At 35.7% G+C, this 23,773-nt stretch overlaps 1 protein-coding gene across 3 annotated transcripts in view; it reads left to right on the forward strand.

Annotated features, from left to right (window-relative positions):
- The window catches only part of ITGAV (integrin subunit alpha V), a 91,319-nt gene that overhangs the window by 33,943 nt on the left and 33,603 nt on the right, over positions 1-23,773 (forward strand). The window contains exons 4-13 of one of the 3 annotated variants that reach the window (XM_015110495.3): positions 1,342-1,456; positions 6,656-6,714; positions 9,146-9,191; positions 12,220-12,345; positions 13,205-13,249; positions 14,713-14,756; positions 14,846-14,902; positions 17,292-17,344; positions 18,095-18,297; positions 23,057-23,248. In XM_015110495.3, coding sequence (XP_014965981.1) covers positions 1,342-1,456; positions 6,656-6,714; positions 9,146-9,191; positions 12,220-12,345; positions 13,205-13,249; positions 14,713-14,756; positions 14,846-14,902; positions 17,292-17,344; positions 18,095-18,297; positions 23,057-23,248 — 940 coding nt within the window. 3 annotated transcript variants of the gene reach the window in all.

A 23,773-nucleotide genomic window follows, 5' to 3' on the forward strand; every position in this document is an offset into this window, starting at 1 on the left:
AAATCATTTCAGTTAGTACCTTAGTGTTTGTGTTCCCTCTGCTTGTATTAGTTTTCTTTATGATTTCTACTTGGCTGGCCCTTTGTCATTCAGATTTCAGCTTTCATTTAATTTCCTCAGAGACCGCTCCACCTATTTTAATTATTTACATAGTATTTATTATTGCCTTTATTTTTTCATCTAATTATGCTGCATAGGGAAAGATTTACTTAGGAGGTGAAGTTTCAGCAGACTTTAAAGGATGTGCCACATTTCAGCAATTGGAGGTGAAGGACTGGGTTAAGAGTGGAGATATTCTAGGCAGAAAGAAATGCAAAGAAGCAGGAGTAAGCAAAAGGAGCAGGCTACCCACTCTGGAACATCAAGTACATGTAGAGAAGTAGCTGCTATGACCTACTTTCACTGTTTTCAGGGTACATATAGAATAAGTCAGTGCTGATGTTCTGCGGTGCTTATGTTAGCACTTTGCTTCAAAAAGTGTTACAGAAAACCAATTAAACCTTTTTCACTAAATGAATTGTTACACATTTGGTAGATTACTATGCTGTTAAAGCATTCATTACTCTGCTACTATATGTGGTATTTCAATCTAGAATGCTGAAAACAAAAAGGTCAGTTTTTTTGGAAAGTAAATAAAGTAAATACTGCACATTCTTTTGCTCTCTTAATAAATTATTTGCTGTATAATTTAGGGGATATATTCCATATGCATGAGTGTTACTTAGTTCAAAACCTAATTTGGTCTCTACCTTTAGCATAGCATATTACATCAAGAAATATACTACCTGAAATAACAATTTTTCTAACTATTTTGAAAAAAAATTTGGACCACAAATATGGCCTTCGAAATAATGTGAGACAAAGACTTCTTTTAAATTCTTTATTTACCACTATGATAAGGAATTTAAGGTATAGGATAGGTTTGATTAATTTCTATGAATGCTTTGCAAGTTGGCCAGGTGTGGTGGGTGTGTTAGCTCACAACTAGCACGTTGGGAGGCTGAGGCAGGAGGATTGCTTGAGTTCAGTTAGAGACTAGCCTGGGAAACATAGTGAGACCCTGTTTCTACAAAAAATTTTAGAAAATTAGCCAGGCATGGTAGCATTCACATGTGGTCCCATGCCGCATGCTACTCAAGAGGGTAAGGCCAATTACTTGAGCTCAGGGGTTCAAGGCTGCAGTAAGCCATGATCATGTCAATGCACTCCAGCCTGGGCAACAGACTGAGACCCCATCTCAAAAAAAGAGAAAGTGGTGTTATATTCTGAAGTAGTATAGAGCATCTGAAACACTAAATTTTTAGAAAATCTTTATGTCATGGACTAAACCTTTGATTTTAGGCCTGTGCCCCATTGTACCATTGGAGGACTGAGTTGAAACAGGAGCGAGAGCCTGTTGGAACATGCTTTCTTCAAGATGGAACAAAGACTGTTGAGTATGCTCCATGCAGATCACGTATGTACAGGATATTGTACCAGCCTTTAAGAAGAGGGGTGGGAAGCCTAGTTTGTTAAAAATATGTGTGTGTGTGTGTATGTGTGATTAAAACATATAGACATATTACGAGAACAAAATGAAAACAATCCTACTAAGGTAAAGAGATTACAAATGTGAAGTAAACAGGTTTACTTTTTCTAAGAACTCATTTTCATCTTCCTTCATTCGTATATGATTTTAAGAACCTGTATTTTTGATGACTAATAGTCAAAAGATGCTCAGTTGAGCTTCTCTAATAGAGAAGATGTGGACCCTACAACTAAAGATTCAGTATCTCTAGGTCAGGCCTGGGTACCTGAATTTTTAACAGACTCTGCAAGGCAATTCTGATAGATACCAAAGTTTGAGAACTCCTGCTTTATACTAATAATGATGTTGAAAGTAAAAAATATTATGTCTTAAAGAGCCAAAGTTTATATAAGAAGATGAACATTGAACTCAGGAGTCTTGACTCTGAATTTTCCTGCTCTTAATCAGAGTTTTTTTGTTAACCTGCTACCAAGCCCACCCCCTTTTGGTGATCCAGAGGATTTTATGCTCTTTGCTAATATTACTTGAAATTTCAAAAGGAATTAATATCATGACTAAAGATGACTTGAAGCAATTATAATTTTGATTATGCTTTTCCAAAATCTGTACATCCTCTTATCTTTGGAGATTCCAATCCTTTTGTGCCCCGCTACCCTTTGCTGAATTAGCTACTACTTTAGATCTTCCTTGTACCAGAAGCATAAAAATAGATTACTGAAATGTAGTATAGTGTTTATGCCTAGAGCCCTTAGGCCATTATTTTTTGTGTTCCACTGGTCACCACATAGTTTATTAGAGAAAATTAGTAACAAATGCACAACATGTAAGACTCTTACTCCTATATTTGTTTTGTCCATGTTAGGTGACATGTGATACCAGGTCAAAGGGACTGTTTTGTCCTTCAAATTCTAAGTAGTTAAACCTACGGGAAACTGCAGATTATTTCAATAAACACTTATTTTCTTAGCCCAACACTTTGATCCTACCTATTATAAGTGGGAAGTGAACATTAAAAGAGTGATACCTGCCCAAATCCGTATTGTTTGTTAGGAAAGAGAAAAAATTAGGTTAGAAAGCATACACTGCACAGGATGAGGGAAATTGAGGCTTTATCCTCAGGGCTTGGATGCCATCTGTACCGCCATCTTTATGTTGGTATTTTGGTTATGGTACTGTCATCTTTGGTAGTATGTAGAGAATCTGAAGATTAAATTTGTATTTTTAATTTCTTTATTGCAAAAATGTTCCTATTTGAGAAGATAATTTAATAGCTATGAAGAATGAGTTAACCATTGTATGCCAGGTTTGTTACTTATTACTTATATGATGTACACACACACACAATACACCCTTATTTTCATTTGATGCATGTGGGAACTGAGATTCACATAGTTGAAGCAATTTTATTTCCATATCTCATGGGGTTGAGAGTAGGGATATTCTGGGCAGAAAGAGGTGCAAAGAAACAGGAGTAAACAAAAGGAGCAAGCCACCCACTCTGGAGCATCAAGTACGTGTAGAGAAGTAGCTGCTATGACTGACTTTCACTATTTTCAGGGTACATATAGAATAGGTCAGTGTTGAAGTTCTGAATGGTCAAATGAGGATTTAAACCTAAGTTTGTCTATTCCAAAAGAACTTTTCCTCTACATTATTCACAATAGAAAATGTTTTCCATTTCAGTTGCTTCTGTATTAAGCACAGCTTTTCTATAAAGAATACCTACTGCTTTCATGACCTAGGTTTGAATAATTCCTGATATGTAAGAATACATGGAAATCTCCTGAAAACATGCATTCTAACGATGATTCCCTTGTTCACAGAATGCTCTTATTTGGTTTAGGCACAGAAAGTATAAAGTCATTTAAAGCTATATTCTCTAAGGTATCCAAATCGGGTCAATGAACTGTGGCTTGTGGGCCTCTTTTTGTGAATAAAGTTTTATTGGAATACAGCCACACCCATTTGTTGATGTGTTATCTATAATGATCTAGTAGAGTTCTGAGAGTTGAGTTGCTACACTATGAGCCTAAAATATTTACTGTTCGGCTTTTTACAGGAAAAGTTTGCTGAACCCTGATCTAAATAATAAAACCTGAAATCTTAGGGGAAGCTTAAAGAACAATCTCAAAAAACAAAAAAGCAAAGTGCATGCCTTTGTTTCTAATAGGCCTGGCGCTTTCAGTAACCCTTGATTATTGTACATGCTTTTTGATTCAACCTTTGAAATATTAAACCACCTATAATAGGCCTAAATTATGAAGGGCATCTTGTTCAGAGAAGAAGACTTAGGAGTGGAAGTCAGAACCTGGGTTATATTCTGATTTTCTGCTGACAGTCCACCTATAGCTGTGGGTAATTCACCTAACCACTCTGGGCCTTTGTTTCATCATTGGTAAAACACCAATTCACACAAAAAACTTCAGAGATATAAATTTAGTGTTTTTTTTATCTGTTTCATACTTCAGTAAATTATGCAAACCAATAATTGGTTTTATGAGGTGGTGTCAGTTTTGTGGGACTACATTGCTAACTTCTTAGTAACTTTGCTTGTCTTGGTGGCAGATTGTGGGTTGTTTTGTTTATTTGTTTGCTTTTGGGTTTTTTCTTTTTGTTTGTTTGTTTTGGTGGTTTGGGTAGTTGGTTGGTTCTGTTTTTAACCTGACTTATGTGGACATCCTGGATAAGGAATTTCACTGTCTGTTACTAACTTACCTTATTACTGATTACATTTGCTTTCAGCTTTTTCATAACTGCATGATAAAACCTCGACTCTTAGGAAAAGCATAAAAAACAACCTCAAAAAACAAAAAGCCAAGTTACTTAGGGAAATTAAGTAACTCCACCATGGCCAACCAGCTAGTAAATAAGAGTATAGACCTGACCCCACACGTGTCTACACCACTACACTGCACTGTCTGAAATCAACAATATGCTTATCATTTCCTGAGCAATGACAAAGGACATTATGCAGTAGATCAGATGTTCTTCTGTTCTAAATTGCCTAGCCACGAATCATATGATGCGAATACCCTTTCGACTCCATGATCAGACTGAATCTTCTGTTCCTTCTGTCTGCCTTCTGATGCTAATATTATTTGAACATAGATTTTTCTCAGTAATGATTTCTAGTTGGCTTTTCCTTTCCCTTTGTCATTACTCAGGGATTGATAAAGATATTATTAAGACAGTGCAGTGTAGTGGTATAGGCACTTCTGGGTTCAAGTCTCACTCTCTTATTTACTAGTTGGTTGGCCATGGTCAAGTTACCTAATTTCCCTAAGCATCAGTTCCATTATCTGTACAAATTATTGAGTAATAATAGTATCTCTCACAGGATTGGTGTAAAGACTTAAAAAAGATAATGTCATGTAAAATGCTTTAGCATAATACCTGACTCAGAGTAAAGGCTTAATAAACCCTAGCTGATCTTACTATCAGAATCAATAATATTACTATTTGTAATGTCATTACCAGACCTAACAAGTGGGAGAAGTGTTAACCATCTGTAGGAATAAGTACCAGAGCCTGCAACAAAATAGTTTATATTCAACATGAAGTCTTTAAATTGGCAAAAGCACTCAGTTTAATATATACCTGTTAAGAAAATTTTAAGGGACAGTCATGCTTTTTAACTGGATACTCTGGGAAACCAAATAAAGCAGATAATTGTACAGTATGATAATCAAAAAAAGGATGTCTTTATAAATAGCTTGAAATAGTTCCCCAGATGCAACTTGAATAAAGGAAATAAATAGCTGACTTGCTCTAACTTGAGGTTAGAGCAGAATTCCTTAGTCTGATTCACTGGATGCTGGAAACCCCAGCCCCACATTTTCCCACTCCCTTTTGGTTAGAAAAATTTACATTGGTTTAGCATTATACTCTTGAGGCTATTTTCTTTAAAAAAAAAAAAAAAAAAAACTTAAAAAAAATTTAGATATTAAATATGTAATCTTTGGGCAGTTTCCAGGTTTTAAAAATGGGTTCAAAATTTCTGATGGGATTATTTGGCAGAAGTCCTTAGAAGTTTGTCCTTATGACTGAAAACAGATATTTTTGGTTCCTGTATTTGGGTGGCAAATAAAGTAACAGTACAACTTTTTAATGTATTTGTAACATTGGCCACAGTAAATCTTTGATAACTGAAGGATAGTGTTTTCCATTGTTCTCTGTTATCCTCAAAGTAAAATAAGGGGGAAGTGTTCAGATTCATCCTTACATGTGTTCTAGGTACTGTATTGCTCATGATTAAAATTAATTTAAATTAATTGGCTAATTGCTCAGAATTAGTCCCTTTCTGTGAGAACTACTAAAAAGGGAACAACTACACGAGAGCAAAACTATTGAGCCTACTATGGTTGGAAAATACCCGAAAGTGTCATGAAAAGATGGTTACTTTAATTAGATCTCCATACTAAACGTGTGAGGAGAGCTTTATATTTTACTTTTTGAAGAGCATTAAGTTCTGGTCTGTCCATTTCCTGAAATTCTGAGCTATGTTATTCATCTTTGTTGTTGGCTATAATGTATAGGAATGTATGTATCTCTTTGCTGCTATTAATAACAACAAAGGTCTTAGGGTAATAGGAAGAAAGGAATTTCAGATCAGAACTTTTAACTTGCAGATCACAACTTGTTAGTGTTTTATGGAATCAGTGGAGTAGGTCACAACCACAATAGTTTTTCTAAAAAAATAGAATGAAATAAAATAGAAAATGTTAGAGTGTATTCTATGCAATAATACAAATACTATTTCGTAAGATTTTAAATTGTCTCTATATGTTTTATACACACAATGTGTGTTGGGTTGTGATATAAATTATAATCTTTTTGTGGATTGTGGATAAAAAAAGGGTTTGAAATTTATCATTTTAGTTGGTTTCTTTGTTCTCTGGTGACTGGTTCAGGTATTTAATCTTTGTTTCCATATCTGAGTAAATGGTGCTGATAAACATGCATACTCACTCTCTTGGAATGTGGTAATAACTAAGTGCCCGAGTGAATGACCACTCTCAGAAAATAGTACATTATCTTATGATTCTAGTGATACCAGGTTTTCTCATGTTTTGTTTTGTGTTCTTTGTTTTGGGTTTGTGTATATTTCCAATCTTTTTATTTTAGAAGATATTGATGCTGATGGACAGGGATTTTGTCAAGGAGGATTCAGCATTGATTTTACTAAAGTAAGTTCTCATTTAAGACTGAAAGAGATTCAGACCTACCTTACTGACTAAACTGTGGTTAAAAATAAACTGGTCGCTCAGTTCCTTTACAGCTGTTACCTCTTTAATGAAAACAGTTAATAAAACGATCCATTCATTTTGACATTCTTTGTCTTATATTATTCCCTCCCTAGTAAACATTGCTTATTTGAAATAGGGAGACATCCCCCATCACTCTGGGAATGGAGGAAAGTAGACAATCTCCTCAGTAAATGATAGGTAACTATTATGACTTAATATTAACATTTCCAGTTATATGAATTTATAGCATATTAAAGTTCTATATTTTTAATTAAAATTGTTTTTCTTACAAAAGCTGTTAATGAGAGCTTTATTACAAAATTAGAGTTACATAAAAGCTGGGAAACATGCATGTTTGCCATCTATTATGTGCCTATAGGCACTAAGTGAAGCTGACTTCACTTATGTAATGTGTAATAATTGTAAGAAATCTCATAGGCAGGGCTCTATGTATTTTTAACTAAATTAATATTCTCTTCAGAATTAATATTTTTAATCTATTTTCTGAAAATAGGAATTCCATTTAAATGTTCAAAGGTAAATTTTCTGAAGTACTTTTCTTTACTTTTCTTTTGTGTGTTTATTTATTTTGATGGTGGGGAAGTATGCACATTTTGAATATCAAATTGAGAGTATTCTTTCTAGAGAAATCTGAAAAATATGTTGATTGATTGTGTGTAGCCCTTCCTTAGAAAGCTTATATGTAGGCTTTCTTAGAAATGTGAGCAAAGAGAAGTGCCTTAAATGTATGAAAACAACTGAAATTGAAATAATATGATGCATAAGAACTAATAAAGCATTTTTCTTATTTTAAAAATTTGTAGGCTGGGTGCAGTGGCTCATGCCAGTAGTCCCAGCACTTTGGGAGGCTGAGGTAGGAGGATCACTTGAGCCCAGGAGACCAGCCTGAGCAACATAGTGGGACACCATCTCCACAAAGAATTAAAAATTAGCCAGGCATGGTGACATGTGCTTGTGGTCCCAGCTCTTTGGGAGGCTAAGGCATGAAGATTGCTTGAACTGCAGTGAGTGAGGCTGCATTGAGCCATGTTCATGACACAGCATTCCAGCCTGAGCAACAGAGCAAGACCTCGTCTCAATTTTTAAAAACAAATTATATTTTATCTGTATTTGTATTTTATTAATTTTTTTCTAGACTAGGTACTGATAATTATAGTTAACTCTCCTAACTAGGTAATTTGTTTTTAATACTCTAAATTTCATACTATATTACTCAAAATTCAGAATGTAAGTAAGCCAGAGATAAAGTATATTAATAAATATTAGGTTTAAACTTGTATGATACATTTCCAAATAGGTATTATATATTTTTAAAATATATAATGTCCATCTTTTCTGTATTTATGCCTATACAACCATAACCCCAAAAGTACTTTCATACTGTGAAAGTCATTGCTAAATTAGGTGTTCACCTTCTTAAACACATTTCTGAGAAAAGGGTGTCTTTTTAGGGCTGATGACTTAGAAGTGTCTTTTACATAGCCAAGGCAAAAGATAGTCTGTTGAAAACTTGGAAGGGCTATATGTACATTTGGAGGGGAAAAAAATGTATCTTACCTCCAGCAAGAAGAGATTTCTAAAATATTGTGCTCAAACACAATATACCTAGAATTAGACACTTTTAGTTAAATGTAAGAAATGCTAGGCAAGCATAATTTGTATATGTATAATACACCCTGAAAATTTTATTCTCAACTTCACTCTTGTTTAGATCTGAGACACTAAAAGTATTTCCTTTAGCAGAAAATTCTTCAGTGATTATAGAAAGAAAATTTGCTATATATAGTCACAAATTTAATATACAAAATTAAGAAGTGACTTTAAAAAATTGTAACCTGATAATACATTGCATTAGTACCTCATTTCAAATATGTGAAGCAGCCAAGATCCACAAGAAGTTGTATATTTTCATATATTAAATGAATACATTATAACTTTTCTTTTAAATTTTGTTTCAGAAAAGATACAGTGAAAACCACTGAAACTGAGTTAGATGAATTTGAGATTTATGATTTTGTTTGCCTTAATATAGATTAGATAGCTAGATAGATAGACAGACAGACAGATAGACAGGTACATATAAGACTCAACACTTTAAGAGGCTGAGCTGGGAAGATTGCTTAAAGCCAGGAGTTTGAGAACAGCCTGGGTGAGGGAAGACCTTGTTTATACGAAGAAGAAAAAAAAAAAAAGCATCTTAATTACCCTGGTAATGATATAAAGATACATTACTGTATTGGTCAGTCATATATACAAATACATATATATCTTTTGTTTTTCATTGATTTCTATCATTTGAGAGATACTTGTTCTTTAAATATATACCTTTTTGTTGTGTGATTTCATCTAGGCTGACAGAGTACTTCTTGGTGGTCCTGGTAGCTTTTATTGGCAAGGTAGGTTAATATTTTTTAAATTACAATTATTGACTATGTGTCACTGATTCACCTGGCTTATTGTATGCCTATGACATTTTACAAATTATTTTAAAGAAAGAAATGGAAATAACAATTAAAGTATATAAACACTCCATTTTACACAGTGTTTTTTAAAAGAATATAACATATATAATATATATTAAATGTGTGTATATTCCTAGAAGAAAATAAACTAAATATTTAAAGAGTAAATACATACTTTTGTGTTAAATATATTTTAAAAGTAAATATATATAGTAATTTTAAGTAATTTATTTTTATTGTGTGTGATATATACTTCTTCATATCTATACTCTAGGGGCCATGATACAATCATTAGGCAGTGTGCAAAACCAATCTGTATAGGCCAACTGTGGCATTCTAAAAGTTGCAGGTTTTGAAAGTATTTTGAAGTTGCTCGTTAGGATATTTAAGTGATTATTTTCTTATTACTGATATTGAGAATGATCTCTAGGTGTTGGGGACGTCCTAAAAATTGAAGATCTTTTCTGGGTGCCCTGGCTCATGCCTGTAATGCCAGCACTTTGGGAAGCTGAGGCGGAAGGCTCGCTTGAAGCCAGGAGTTCACAACCAGCCTGGGCAGCAAAGTGAGACCCTGTCTCTGCCAAAAAAATAAAACATAAAAAAATAAAGCCAGGTGTGGTGGCCCACGCCTGTAATCCCCGCACTTTGGGAGACCAAGGTAGGCGATCACCTGAGGTCAGGAGTTAGAGACCAACCTGGCCAACATGGTGAAACCCCGTCTCTACTAAAAATACACACATTAGCTGGACATGGTGGTGTGGGCCTGTAATCCCAGCTACTCAGGAGGCTGAGGCAAGAGAATCACTTGAACCCAGGAGGAGGAAGTTGTAGTGAGGCAAGATCATACCACTGTACTCCAGTCTGGGCAACAGAGAGACACTCTGTCTCAAAAAATATATATAAAATAAAATTAGAGAACCTTATTAGGTTTTTAAAAAATGTTAAACTGGCATTGATATAAAGATACATTATTATATTATTCTTCAGTCATTCTGGGAGGCCTAATTAAATTGTCATTCGAACATATGTACAACAGATTATTGCTGACAGTTTGAAAATAGATAACTAAATATTTGCTTTCTTTGTGTATCATTAGAGATATACAGTTATTTATCTCATTAATATATTGACATGTTTAGTTTCTGCTAAAAAGTACTATTTATAAGTTGAACTATTTTGTATTAGCATTCTGTTATTCAAGCATTGTCAGTGTTTGGAAGAATTAGAAATCCTTTGACTATATTGATTTGAAAGTTTCAAATTTTACTCTTGTATTGTACACTATGCTTTCCTGAATTGCTTCTTTGTAGAAAAACTGATGCTTGCTTTTGTCTTGTGGAGAGGGAAGCTAAAGAAGGAGATTTGCTGGAGGATGACAGGATGGAAGGAGAATAAGAAGGAATGAAAAATAGGAATAAGTAAAATGTTGAAAGAGAAGGCAAAGGAGGGAATAAAAAAACAGAAAATTCAGGCATCACAGACAGGGATCAGAATGTGATCCCTGTCTCTTTCTAAAACATAGCAAAACTGAAAAATTGGAATTTCTATGGATTATACATCTATTGGGAAATAAAATGATTTTAAAAAATTATAATTGAGTTTTACTGTTTTACAACAAAAATAGCAGTTCTAAAGTACATATGAGAAAATAGGGGATATTAATACTTTTTAGTTAGGTATAGAAATACAGATTTATTTTTCTTCTTTATTGCTGACTATGTCATTCAGTGGAGGGGAAGGAAGTATCTGATGCGGATGCCTGGGAACCAAAACTGTCAAGGAAACTAAATTTTGTGATTCTCAGTTAGGACTACTTGTTAACTCTGTCTTTTTAAGAGATATAGCTGTGAACATGTATGAATTTTTTTTAATGCCATAGGTATTGCATAAATAAGAATAATATAAATAGGAATGTGCAATAATTAGGACACAGTAATAAATTAGGACAGAGAGGTACTATTAATATATTTATTAAAATTTTATTACAAGTTTTATGTAATATATAGCTAGCAGACTCAGTGAATTGGCAGATAGTATTTTGTTTTAATAACATTAAAATCAGCAGATGTCACCCTGGATAAGTACGTTAGAATGAATTTTTCCACAGATCTCAGAATTGTAGTTGTTAGAATGGGGAAAAGAATAATGTTTTATTCAGAAGATATAATGAATTTTCCTCTGTTCTTCGATTCAGGAAATGTTTATTGAATTTCATATGTTCTTGGTAGTGCTTAAGCCCAGATGATAAAGTAGTGATAAAGACAGAGAAAGTGTTTCTGTCCTGTAGATTCAATCTCTGTGACTGAACAGATGGGAACAGGACTGAAAATGTTAGCTGTTACACATTTCTTTCTAAAACAGCAGGAATGATAAGAGATTATTGTATCCATATTGTGGAGATAACATTTAATAAACCAGCTATCCTTTCTTGGCATGGAGGGCAAGCTGATTTTTGTGTAGTCATCTAGATTTCTTGTCTGCTTAATAACAAGGTTGTGAACAAAGGTGAACTCTCCATTCAGGTTGTTTCCTAAAGATGTTTAAATTACTAGTTAAAAAGATATCAATTGAAGCAGTCATTCTGATGATAAAGGTAACAGTATTGTGTCAGTAAATTTTTCATGTTTTAATGGATTAGTTGGGTGATAGCCTTTGATTTCATTTTTCCATATATTTAACATTGCTTTCTAGTGGTTTAAGACAAATCCTGTTTTCTTAAATTTTTATTAACGGAGACTGATTTTAAGTACTGGCTTAAACAGAAATAATTTTAAGTTAAGAATATCCATTTTCAAATTGAGTATGATCAAGGAGAATTATGTAAGGCTAATAATTAGAAGCACTAATATCTAATATTGTTTTCTTTCATGCAGGTACATTATCTGCATCATAAAATCATAAAGATCCCATTCGAAGGTTATTTATTTTATATATATATACACATCTATATACTTCTTTTTAGGTCAGCTTATTTCGGATCAAGTGGCAGAAATCGTATCTAAATATGACCCCAATGTTTACAGCATCAAGTATAATAACCAATTAGCAACTCGGACTGCACAAGCTATTTTTGATGACAGTTATTTGGGTAGGTAAAACCAAAATTTACTCATTTTTGGAATTGTGGTATATTTGCTTTTATCTGCTTATGGTCTTCTAAGCAGAAAAATATTTTATGTGAAATAGATTAGGATTTTTTAAAACATACAGAATATACAATTTCAAATTGTTAATGAGTACTTTGGTTATGTTACATTTCAGTAATTGAAATTGAAGAGAGCGATTATTTGTGCAGTGATAATAATAATAGCTAGCTTTTAAGATATGCTTACTGTGTTCTGGGCATTCCTCAAGGTGACTTGATTTGTATTCGCTCATTTAATCCTCACAAGTCAAGCATATTGTATTATTCTCATTTTGTAGGTGAAAACACCAAGGCACTGAGATGCAAAATAACTTGCCCAAAGTCATTCGCTTGTAACTTGCTGTTCAGAGATTCAAATGGAGGCATTCTAACTCCTGAAGTTTTATTCATGATGTTAAATAAAAGTTTTGGTCTTTAGGACTTATTAACATGTGTTCTCTCTTTAAATTTCTTTCTAATATATTAAAACAAGTCATATATGACAGAAATAGTACTTGCTGAGAGAATTTATTTGTTGCTTCTTTTTGATGAATTGTAAATTTGCCATTTTTAACAGACTCCTTTGTAAAGTTAATAAGACAATTGTAGTTTTATAATAACAATAGCCTATTTGAGTATTTAACTGAGTTGTTTCATTTAAAATTTATGTGTCATATACATATGAATCTGTTATGACTAGGGGACAAAATATTACATAATTAAAGGAGTTTCTTGAAAATATTTTCAAGGAATGCTTACTCAACAAGCCTGCTGAAGATAACTTCCTTGTCCTGACGCTTCTCCCCTTTGGTTTCCTGTTTAGGTTACTCTGTGGCTGTCGGAGATTTCAATGGTGATGGCATAGATGGTATGAAGTTCTCGAACTATAATCTTTAAAAAAATTAGATTAAGCATTTGAAACATGTGGCATTGAAATTTTTGAACAGTTTGAGCGGCTGGGTGCTGTGGCTCAAGCCTGTAATCTCAGCACTTTGGGAGGCCAAGGCGAGTGGATCCCTTGAGCCCTGGAGCTCGAGAATAGTCTGGACAACATGGCAAAATCCAGCCTCTAGAAAAAATACAAAAATTAGCTGGGCACGGTGACGCATACCAGTGTCCAGATATTCAGGAGGCTGAGGTGGGAGGATCGCCAGAGCCCAGGGACGTTGAAGCTGCCATGAGCTGTGATTGCGCCTGCCACTGCACTCCAGCCTGGGTGACAGAGCCGAGACCCTGTCTCAAAAAAAAAAAAAAAAAGAAAATTTTAAGCAGTTTGAGCGGCTGGGTGCTGTGGCTCAAGCCTGTAATCTCAGCACTTTGGGAGGCCAAGGCGAGTGAATCCCTTGAGCCCTAGAATTCGAGAACAGTCTGGACAACATGGCAAAATCAAGCCTCCGGAAAAAATACAAAAATTAACTGGGGGCAGCGATGCACACCAGTGTCCAGATACTCAGGAGGCTGAGGTGGGAGGATCGCCAGAGCCCAAGGAGGTTGAAGCCGCCATGAACTGTGATTGCACCTGCCACTGCACTCCAGCCTGGGTGACAGAGCCGAGACCCTGTCTCAAAAAAAAGAAAAAAAGAAAATTTTAAGCAGTTTTAAACCATTGTTATGGAATATAACAGAAGAAATGAGAGAGATGTTGGCACACTGGCGAGAGTCCAGGCTAGGTCTCTGCTAAACTTCTTCTAGTGGCTGCTGAAATTGAGATGGCTACACTTGGCTTCAGTGCCTTTCCTTTCTGCTTCTTTTTAGCCCCCAACACTGTTAGTGATTTCTTTAGCGTTTTCCTCCTTGCCTTCAGCAAATTCATTCCTCTGGGAGAGGCTTAGTTTCTTCTTTCGTTAGGCATCCTTTGTTACCTTCTGGGCCATCTCTGTACCGTTATTATCCAATCCTTTCATTGTCCATCCATCTTCCTTCAGAGCTCCATTTCGGAATCACAGACTTTACCAGATTTTGATCACATTTCTGTGCCACAGCCATATTTACCCCACTTCAGTTTGCTCCGTATTATTTTTCATTACTGTACATTTAGTTTTTCTTCGTTCTTAGGTTACTTTATCTTGTCTATTCTTGTTTAACAGTATTACAAATGACTTGAAGGCTTATTTGCATATGTTTGAGAGCCTTCAAGAATTTGTATTTGGTAAATTTTGATTTTATAGTTTAAATATGCTGGGCTATTTATTACAGAGTACCAGTTTTTCTAAATTGATTGTTTGTTTTGAACTGAAGTAGTAAAACTTAAAGCTTGCTGACATAGTCACTTCTTGTCTGCAACTTCCAGTGTTGTCTTAAAAAAATGAATAATTTGGTTTTTTGTTTCAGACTTTGTTTCAGGAGTTCCAAGAGCAGCAAGGACTTTGGGAATGGTAGGACAGTTAAAAGGTATTTTTTTTTTAAATCTCTAAGTTATCTTCTATTTTACTAGATTTCATATATTTCTGTTTTTCCTTCACAGGTTTATATTTATGATGGGAAGAACATGTCCTCCATATACAATTTTACTGGCGATCAGGTATGCTTCCAGAATATGATCGCCCTCTCCCACTATAAAGGCCGTATGTACTCATTGGAGTAGATTTGTGAAATATAAAAGTGTAAAAGTGAACTATAATCTCATCAAATAGATAATTCATCCAACTCTTATCATTTTGGTCAAACTATTATCATTTCTCTTTTGAGTGTGTGTGTGTGTGTATAAACAAAAATTGGTTTACTCTGTATTTTTCATTTTGTCTTGCCTTTTTCACTCAATATTTTATTATCAGAGTTTCCTAATGTCTTAAAACTTTCTTTGGCAGTATCAGAATGATTTAATGATTCCATAACATTCAATATTCTACATATAAGATGGGCTTTACATATTTCATCTTTGCTTTAGCCAAAGTAATTTGGATATTTTGGCTTGTTTTTGTCTGCCTTTTTGTTTTTTTAGGAAATACAAAATCACATACACACAAAACCACAAAGACTTTCTTTTTCTTTACTGGTAACATTAAATTCTTTTCTAAGGATGATCTATACCTTATAATTTTATTAGATGCAACAGAAAGCATGGCACAGGTGTGTATTATAGATATTACAAGTGAACTTCATTTGTACTACATGAAATAAGATATTTCTCAGCTAAAAAATGCTAGTGCTTTTTAAGTATTAGACATTCTCTGCGAGTTCAGGCATTTTATAATATTCTCTGTTGTATGTCTCAGATAATTATACCATAAGTTGGTAATGATGAAGAAAAATTTAAACAGTAGGTAGAGAAAAATCTTTCTCAAAGCTTGCAGATCTGGGATCCAAGCCTTTTTGTTCAGTTGAGATTGTTGGGCTTTGGGATAGGATTGATAGGATGACTGACTAGACTCATGGTCCGCAGAAACCTCTTCCCATTTCTGTGGCAGTCAGGATTGAGGCACAACCTGGGGAGCCCTGCTGTTGACAGGCAGTTAGGGTTGCTGCAGGGGTGTTCCCTTTGTTCAGTTGTGGCTTCTCCAGCTCAAGCAGCTTCTCCTGTCTGGTGACCATGTATGAGTCTGGATCCTACTGCATGCAGTCAGTGATACTTGCTTTATTCTTCTTCTACTATTGGGAAGTGGGGGTGACTAGAGAGGAGTGGGAAAGTTGGCTTTTATATGGGTACAAACCTGGGTTTTCCATGCTCGGTCTGTTATTGCATTGGATAAGGTATTTGCTGCTGAAAATTTGGTTCCTTATTTATAAAAATAGGGATGCTGGCAACTTCCTCATGGGACAGTTGTGAGAATCAAAAGAAAACATTTGAATCATAGTGCCCGGGACAAAATGTGTCTCAGTAAATGCCATCCTTTCTTTACACTTCCAAGCCAAACACTGTAGGTCACTAAGGCCCATGAATATTATTCTGTTACATTCTAGTCAGCACATCAACCTTGTACCCCAAGCACAGTATGTTTTATTTCACCAGCTTTGATCTTGTCATTTAAAACAGAACACACCTTTCATTTTCCCAATTACACTGTATCAACCCAAAATAGATAATGTAGGAATCTCCCTTATCATTCTGTCTTGATATCTGAGCCAATCAAATTTGAGAAGCATTGCTAACTTTCCTTGTTTGGTTTGTTGACTCATTTTTCACCTTACTTTGTATTTAATCTGTCATCTCTTTTAGTTTTGTTTTGCACTTTGAGCTCTCTTTAGAGCTTTCCTTTTTCACATTTATTTACAGCTAAGCTGCTCACCCTATGAAAGCCAGTGGTGTCCTGTGGTAGGGAAAAGGACATTTCTGCTCCCTGTGCATTATAAGCTCATAATAAACCCAAACACATTTGTACTGTGTGTAATTCAAAAGCAAAACCATGTGGCAAGTAATCGATAGAGGTATGACACAAAAATGAGCTCCTTTCAATATCTTTCCAAATAGTAATTTTTAAACAGTAGTAGTAGTTTCACATAGGGGAGCCAATTATTATCTATTATGAATAATTATTTATTAACCTCATGACATAGGCATCCATATAAAACTTGTTGGGTTCAATCACAACATTTGTCTGTGACTATATATCTTTGTTAGTGTGCTTGTGTCTGGTATGTTTTGGGAAATGGAGAGAAAGGGAGATAATAGGGTAGGCCTAGGAAGGAGAATTGATAGTCCTTAGACTTAAATGTCATATGTCAACAACACTGGAATGATATACATGTAATATATTGTGTCCTAGGAATATATTGTGTCTAGGAAAACAACAAGCCTCATTACCTGATTGTCATTGTGTTGGTAGAATAAACAAAAGACAAGACATTTAGATTGAAGCACTATATGCAGAGAAAAAAAATAACCCTTTCTATTTGGTACATATCTTACAAATGTTAATTGTCTAAACTAATTGAATGAAATATAAACATTTCATTTTCATCTTTTCATCCAGATGGCTGCATATTTCGGGTTTTCTGTAGCTGCCACTGACATTAATGGAGATGAGTAAGTTTAAAAAAATGTTTCCAGAAAGTTATCTTCTCATGTTTATGAATACTTTACTCAAACTAAACATTTTTTTCTGCTGTTTTTGTATTCCTTTTCTGCTAATCTTTCTGTTTAAGGAAACAATTTGAAGCAACCTTAATCATGAATTCTAGAAAACCTCTATGTTTGTGGCCGGGTGTGGTGGCTCATGCCTGTAATCCCAGCACTTTGGGAGGCCAGGGTGGGCGGATCACAAGGTCAGGAGATCGAGACCATCCTGGCTAACACAGTGAAACCCCGTCTGTACTAGGAATACAAAAATTTAGCCGGGTGTGGTGGCGGGCGCCTGTAGTCCCAGCTACTGTGGAGGCTGAGGCAGGAGAATGGCATGAACCCAAGAGGCGGAGTTTGCAGTGAGCCGAGCTCATGCCACTGCACTCCAGCCTGGGAGACAGAATGAGATCCGTCTCAAAAATAAAATAAAATAAAATAAAATAAAATAGAAAAAAAAAAGAAAACCTCTATGTATGTTCTGTTTTTTTCAGTAGCTTTTATAACATGAACAAATAATTGTATGAATTACTCATAGTTTCTTAAAAGAATTAAAGGAAGGTTTGAATTTGAAATGGGTGCTCTGGTAATCATTTTGTGTTTCACTGTGGGTGTGAGAGATGCAGAAAGAGGAAAAGTGAGTTGTAATAAGAAAGAAAATGCCTACTAAGATATGAAATGTGATCTTGCTTTGGTGAGAAGATTCTGTTCTTTTAGTTATGCAGATGTGTTTATTGGAGCACCTCTCTTCATGGATCGTGGCTCTGATGGCAAACTCCAGGAGGTGGGGCAGGTCTCAGTGTCTCTACAGAGAGCTTCAGGAGACTTCCAGACAACAAAGCTGAATGGGTTTGAGGTCTTTGCACGGTTTGGCAGTGCCATCGCTCCTTTGGGAGATCTGGACCAGGATGGTTTCAATGGTAAGATCAAAGTTTAGCAGCTGCAGGTCCCTGATTATCTGTGTCCACCTGGAAAAGTCCTGTAACTCCATCTGTAGGAGTCTACACAAGCAAATCTCCTTCCTGGAAAGGTGGATTGTGTGTCAGTGAGTAACACACCAAATTTAAAGACAGATTGCTATTTTTCTTTAAAAATCAGAGCAAAGATTTCAAAAATTGACTCTCATGAGTTATTATTCACTCAGCCTCCAATTAGAAGGTCAGAATGATTACTTTCTGAAATGAACCTTCATTCCCCTGGCACCTCCTGCTAGCTGGTGGCTTCATGTGTTTCTGCATCCTGCTTAGCAGCAGTGCCCTCTTCTGTTCATTTGGCTACAAGTGTTAAAAAAATGCTTCTAGGCACATTGTCAAGGCAATGCTGACTAATGCATACCTCAAAGAGATGATTTCCCATTAATAATTTTAAAGCCATAACTTTGTTGTAGCTGTCCAAAATGTTCTGAGGGATGTTATATCTCCCTTCATGGTGGCATATTGAAAGTATAAGCCTATTCTTTTATAATAGTACCATTTTAATAGTTGTCGATATCTTTAAAAAGGAAAGTTTGCTTTTACTTTAGAACTCTTCAGAAACATGAAATATTGGTCACAAATTACCAAGAATTCTTTTTAAAAATCTATTAAAAACCTTTCTAGAGATCACAGAATGGATAGTTGAACTAGTTTGTGTAATCAACAGGATAGTAAGCATATGCCTCCTTAAAACTTAAAGGAAAGGTATACATTAAGAAGAAAACTTTAAAAATACAAATGACTTGTTGTATGTCTCAAATAATAGTGGAAAGGTAAATATTGTTTGCCCTCAAGATTTTACACCTGTCTTGTGGGTAGGTGATATCATTTACTAGAAGTGTCATCTGGAAGATTAACCCTACATGTTTCTTTCTTTTTTTTATTTTTTATTATTGTTTTTATTTTTGAGGCAGCATCTCACTGTCACCCAGGCTACAATGCAGTGGTGCAATCAGGGCTCACTGCAGCTTCGACCTCCCAGGGTCAAGAGATCCTCCCACTTCGGCCTCCTGAGTAGCTGGGACTACAGGCTCCTACCACCATGCCCTGCTAATTTTTTTGATTTTTAGTAGAGCTCAGGTCTTGCCATATTACCCAGGCTGGTCTCTAACTCCTGAGCTCAAGTGATCCTCCTGCCTCAGCTGCACGAAGTGCTGGAATTACAGATGTGAGCCACTGTGCCTGGCCAACCATAGAAGTTTCAGTGGTATGGAACATCTACTCAGAGGTACATTTGCTACCTAAAATAGAGGCTTGAAGATTTTTACCGCCAAGAGAACTTAGCATAAATCAAATGGAGCTATGGTATGAAGTTCATAATAAAATGTGAAAAGAACACTATAGAACAGACCAAATCATTACTTAATCATAACAAAAACTACATAGGAAACACAGGGCTAAGTTTGAGGTTCCACCATGAATAAAGTTAATGAATTCTTTGCTATGTAGCTGAGCCTCTGTCGCCCAGGTTTTCTGGGAAGCCTGGTCATGTTTGCTGTCACCTTGTCTTGATGTTATTCCAGTTACTTTAAAGAAAGTTTTCTCATTATTATGATCTAGCCAACATCTCTTCCAGCTTTCTAAGTTTTTGTTATAATGTATTGTCTGTCAGTACAACAAATATAGACAACAGCTTAAAAAATGTGAAGTTTTACAATGATTTTACAAAGGGGTAAAATATAGATAGATACCATAGAGGATGATTATGGTCTCCCAGGGTTTCTCCTTGGGTCTTACTGTACCAAATAGTAGATTGTGAATGATAATGTCTTTAGTGAAAAATTATCTGAGCTGTATTTATGTATAGTATTTAATACATATGTGTAAATATAGTTACATTATGCATATATATGTTCAATTAGTTATAAGTTAGATCTTTTGTTGTTGTTCATACATGAAGACATTAAGTGTCATTGCTCCTGTATTCCTATATTCCTCTCCACCTGCCCGCACCCTAGGCATCATCAAGAGGGATTTTGAAAACAAAACAATAAAGTTATGTTCCAAAATTTTATATAGCCCAAAGGTAATTATGTGCAGTTTTGATCAGTACTCTTCCAGGAAAAGCAGAGGAAATAAAGAAAAACAGGAAAGAGCAACTAAAATGATCAAAGGAAGAAACTGATTGTGTGAAGGTGTAGGATCTTCCAGACTCGACAGATGATAGTGAAGAGAGAAGATGATTAACATGTATAAAATAATGAAGGGTTTAGAAAGTTACAGATAATTTTTATTAAACAGTCACTCAACATTGGAGCCATCTTTTGTTGGAAAATTATATTTTAATGAATACTTTATATTTTTATTATTTATTGAGACAGGGTCTTCCTCTGTCACCCAAGCTGTCACGTACCAGTGCAGTGGTACGATCATAGCTCACTGCAGACTTGACCTCCCAGGCTCAAGCAGTTCTCTTACCTCACCGTCCCAAGTAGCTGGGACTACTAGTGTGCACCTCCTTGCATGGCTAATTTTTGTATTTTTTGTAGAGATGGGGCTTTGCCATGTTGCCAAAGCTGGTCTCAAACTCCTGGGCTTAAGCAATCTGCCTGCCTCGGCCTCCAAACGTGATAGGATTAAAACATGAGCTACCGTGGCCAGCCTATTTTAATAAATACTTTATTAATGCATATGTCAGTATAGAAGTTATGCTTATCTTTGTTTTTGTTTGTTTGTTTGTTTGTTTTGTTTTTTTAGACAGAGTCTTACTCTGTCACTAGGCTGGAGTGCAGTAGCACCATCTCGGCTCACTGCAACCTCCACCTCCCGGGTTCAAGCAATTCCCTTGCCTAAGCCTCCTGAGTAGCTGGGACTACAGGCACCAACCACCACGCTTGGCTAATTTTTGTATTTTTAGTAGACATGGAGTTTCACCATGTTGGCCAGGATGGTCTTGATCTCTTGACCTTGTGACCCACCTGCCTTGGCCTCCCAAAGTGCTAGGATTACAGGCGTGAGCCACTGCACCCGGCCAACTTACCTTTTAAGGGTTAAAAAAGGATAAAAAGAATACTTTTACGTAACTAAGGTACTCATTTTTAAGGATAACAAATTCTTAGTTGGTATTTACTGCAGGCCAGGCACTCTTCTAGGTGGTAAAAATGAGTATAAATCAGTCTACTCATGTCTTTAAGAAACTCAGCATCCAATGGGGACAGCATATATGTGTTAAAAAAAAAAAAAAAAGCACCTCAGTGTGATCATCAGTGTTTGAGATCCCAGGCTTAATGGTCTCATAAAGGATGAGTTATCAAGGTATTATCAATGTTTCAGGGGAGCCATGAGACAGTGAGGCATGGCTTATTAAGGAGCTGTGAGACAGCTCGTGTACATTAAGGAAATTGAGGCAATTTGTTATGGCTGGTACTTAGAGTCTGTGATAGGCAAGATACGACATGTCCTTGGTCTCATGAAGCTTATGTTCTATAGCTTACTTATTTTGTGTGGTCATTGAATAAGTAAACAATGGGGAAATCCAGATAGTGATAAAGATGGTGGATTTTTTTACAAGGCAAGGTAATATAATAAGAGTTTTGGGATAGAGAGGGTGATAGAGAAAGTAGGGGGTTGAGGGGGTGGCGCACTGCTGCATAGGGTAGCTAGGGAATAGCTTGCTGACAGAATGACATCTGATCTAATGTCAATGACATTGATCTATCATTGGGACAAATAGAAGGAATAGAGTTGTAAAAGCTCTGGAGCAAAAGCTGTTAAGGCAGAGAGAACAGCAAATATAAGTCCATAGTTGGCAACTAGCTTGGGGTGTTTAAGAAACAGAAAAAAAGGCCAGGATTGCTGGGAAGAGTAAATAAGGGTAAAAAACTGGATGGTGTGGGGGTGGGGATGGGGAGAAGAATGAGATTTGCATACTAAATAATGGGAATACCAGGTAGGGTTTAGAACTTACTCTAAATGCTTTGGGAACTAATTGAAGGATTTTAAGAAGGGGATGGGTGTGACATGATATGGTGAATGTTTGGCCTTTTAGAAGAGAAAGTTACAGAGGCAAGGGTAGAAGTGGGAGGCCTCTTAAAAGGCTGTTTAAAAGCAAAATACGGCAATGACTTGTCTAGGGTGGCAGCAGCAGCAGAGAGAAGTGGGCAGATTGGTAATATATTTTAGAAGTAGAAAAGATCATTTGGTGTTTGGGGTTTTTTAAAGATTTAAAATGTTATTCATTTATCTTATTTCAGTGTAAGTTGAGCAAGATCAAGATGAAGTCAACAACTTTCAAATTTCTGAGCAGATTGGCTTCTGTTCAGAAAAAACAATACCATCCGCAAATAAATTAACTAGAATTTTGAGAGTGAAAATAAACTTTAGATGAATCTTTTGATGTGCCCTTCTCCCATCCCCTACCTCCTAGTTTTAACGAGGAAGCATTTGTGGTCCAGAAAGTTTAAGTGATTTGTTTAAGGTCAGAGCCAGATCATCTGGCTCTAAATTAATGTCTTTTCTGTACAGTTTTGCTTGAGTTTCCTTGAATTAGATTATTGCTTGTGGATAAGGAGTACCCTACTGAACTTCAAATTAATATTTATCATGATAAATGGGTTCTATAAATATTAAGATCTGTACAAATAATTACAAGTACTGAAACATTTTTCTCTTCATCCTTGTCCTCTTCCCCCTCTTCTCTCGTTCCTTCCTCATTCTTCCCTTTCTTTTCCTCCTGCTTCCTTCCCCCTCCTCTTTTTCCCCACAGATATTGCAATTGCTGCTCCATATGGGGGTGAAGATAAAAAAGGAATTGTTTATATCTTCAATGGAAGATCAACTGGCTTGAACGCAGTCCCATCTCAAATCCTTGAAGGGCAGTGGGCTGCTCGAAGCATGCCACCAAGCTTTGGCTATTCAATGAAAGGAGCCACAGATATAGACAAAAATGGATATCCAGGTGCTGTCTTATCAACACATAGAGCCCTTAGATTTTTCAGTCCTAATAGCAAATAGTATTAGTTACTGTTCTTGATTTATATTATAAATTATTGCAATTCAGTATTTCATGTGTTGATCAAACCTCTAAAATATTCAAGGCATCATTCCCATCACCTAAGAGGATATGAATAAAAGTCAGCTGTCTTTCCTGGGAGTGTATACAGTACACTCTGAGTTTCTCCTGTAGTCTTTAATGAAATGTCAGAGAAGAGTATTACAGAAGCTATAAACAAAAGCTAAATGCTCATTCTAAGCTGTTTTAATGTTACCTATCTTTTTTATTTTTTTAATTATGTAGAATTTATGTACTTGACTAATAGTTGTGATTTTTTTTTTTTTTTTTTTTTTTTTTTTATGGACAAGGAATGGCTCTGTTGCCCAGGCTGGAGTACAGTGGCACAATCTTGGCTCATTACAGCCTCCACCTTCTGGGCTGAAGCCATCCTCCCACCTCAGCCTCCTGAGTAGCTGGGACTACAGGCAC

The sequence above is a fragment of the Macaca mulatta genome, chromosome 12 (assembly GCF_049350105.2).
Source record: "Macaca mulatta isolate MMU2019108-1 chromosome 12, T2T-MMU8v2.0, whole genome shotgun sequence".
Classification (NCBI taxonomy): domain Eukaryota; kingdom Metazoa; phylum Chordata; class Mammalia; order Primates; family Cercopithecidae; genus Macaca; species Macaca mulatta.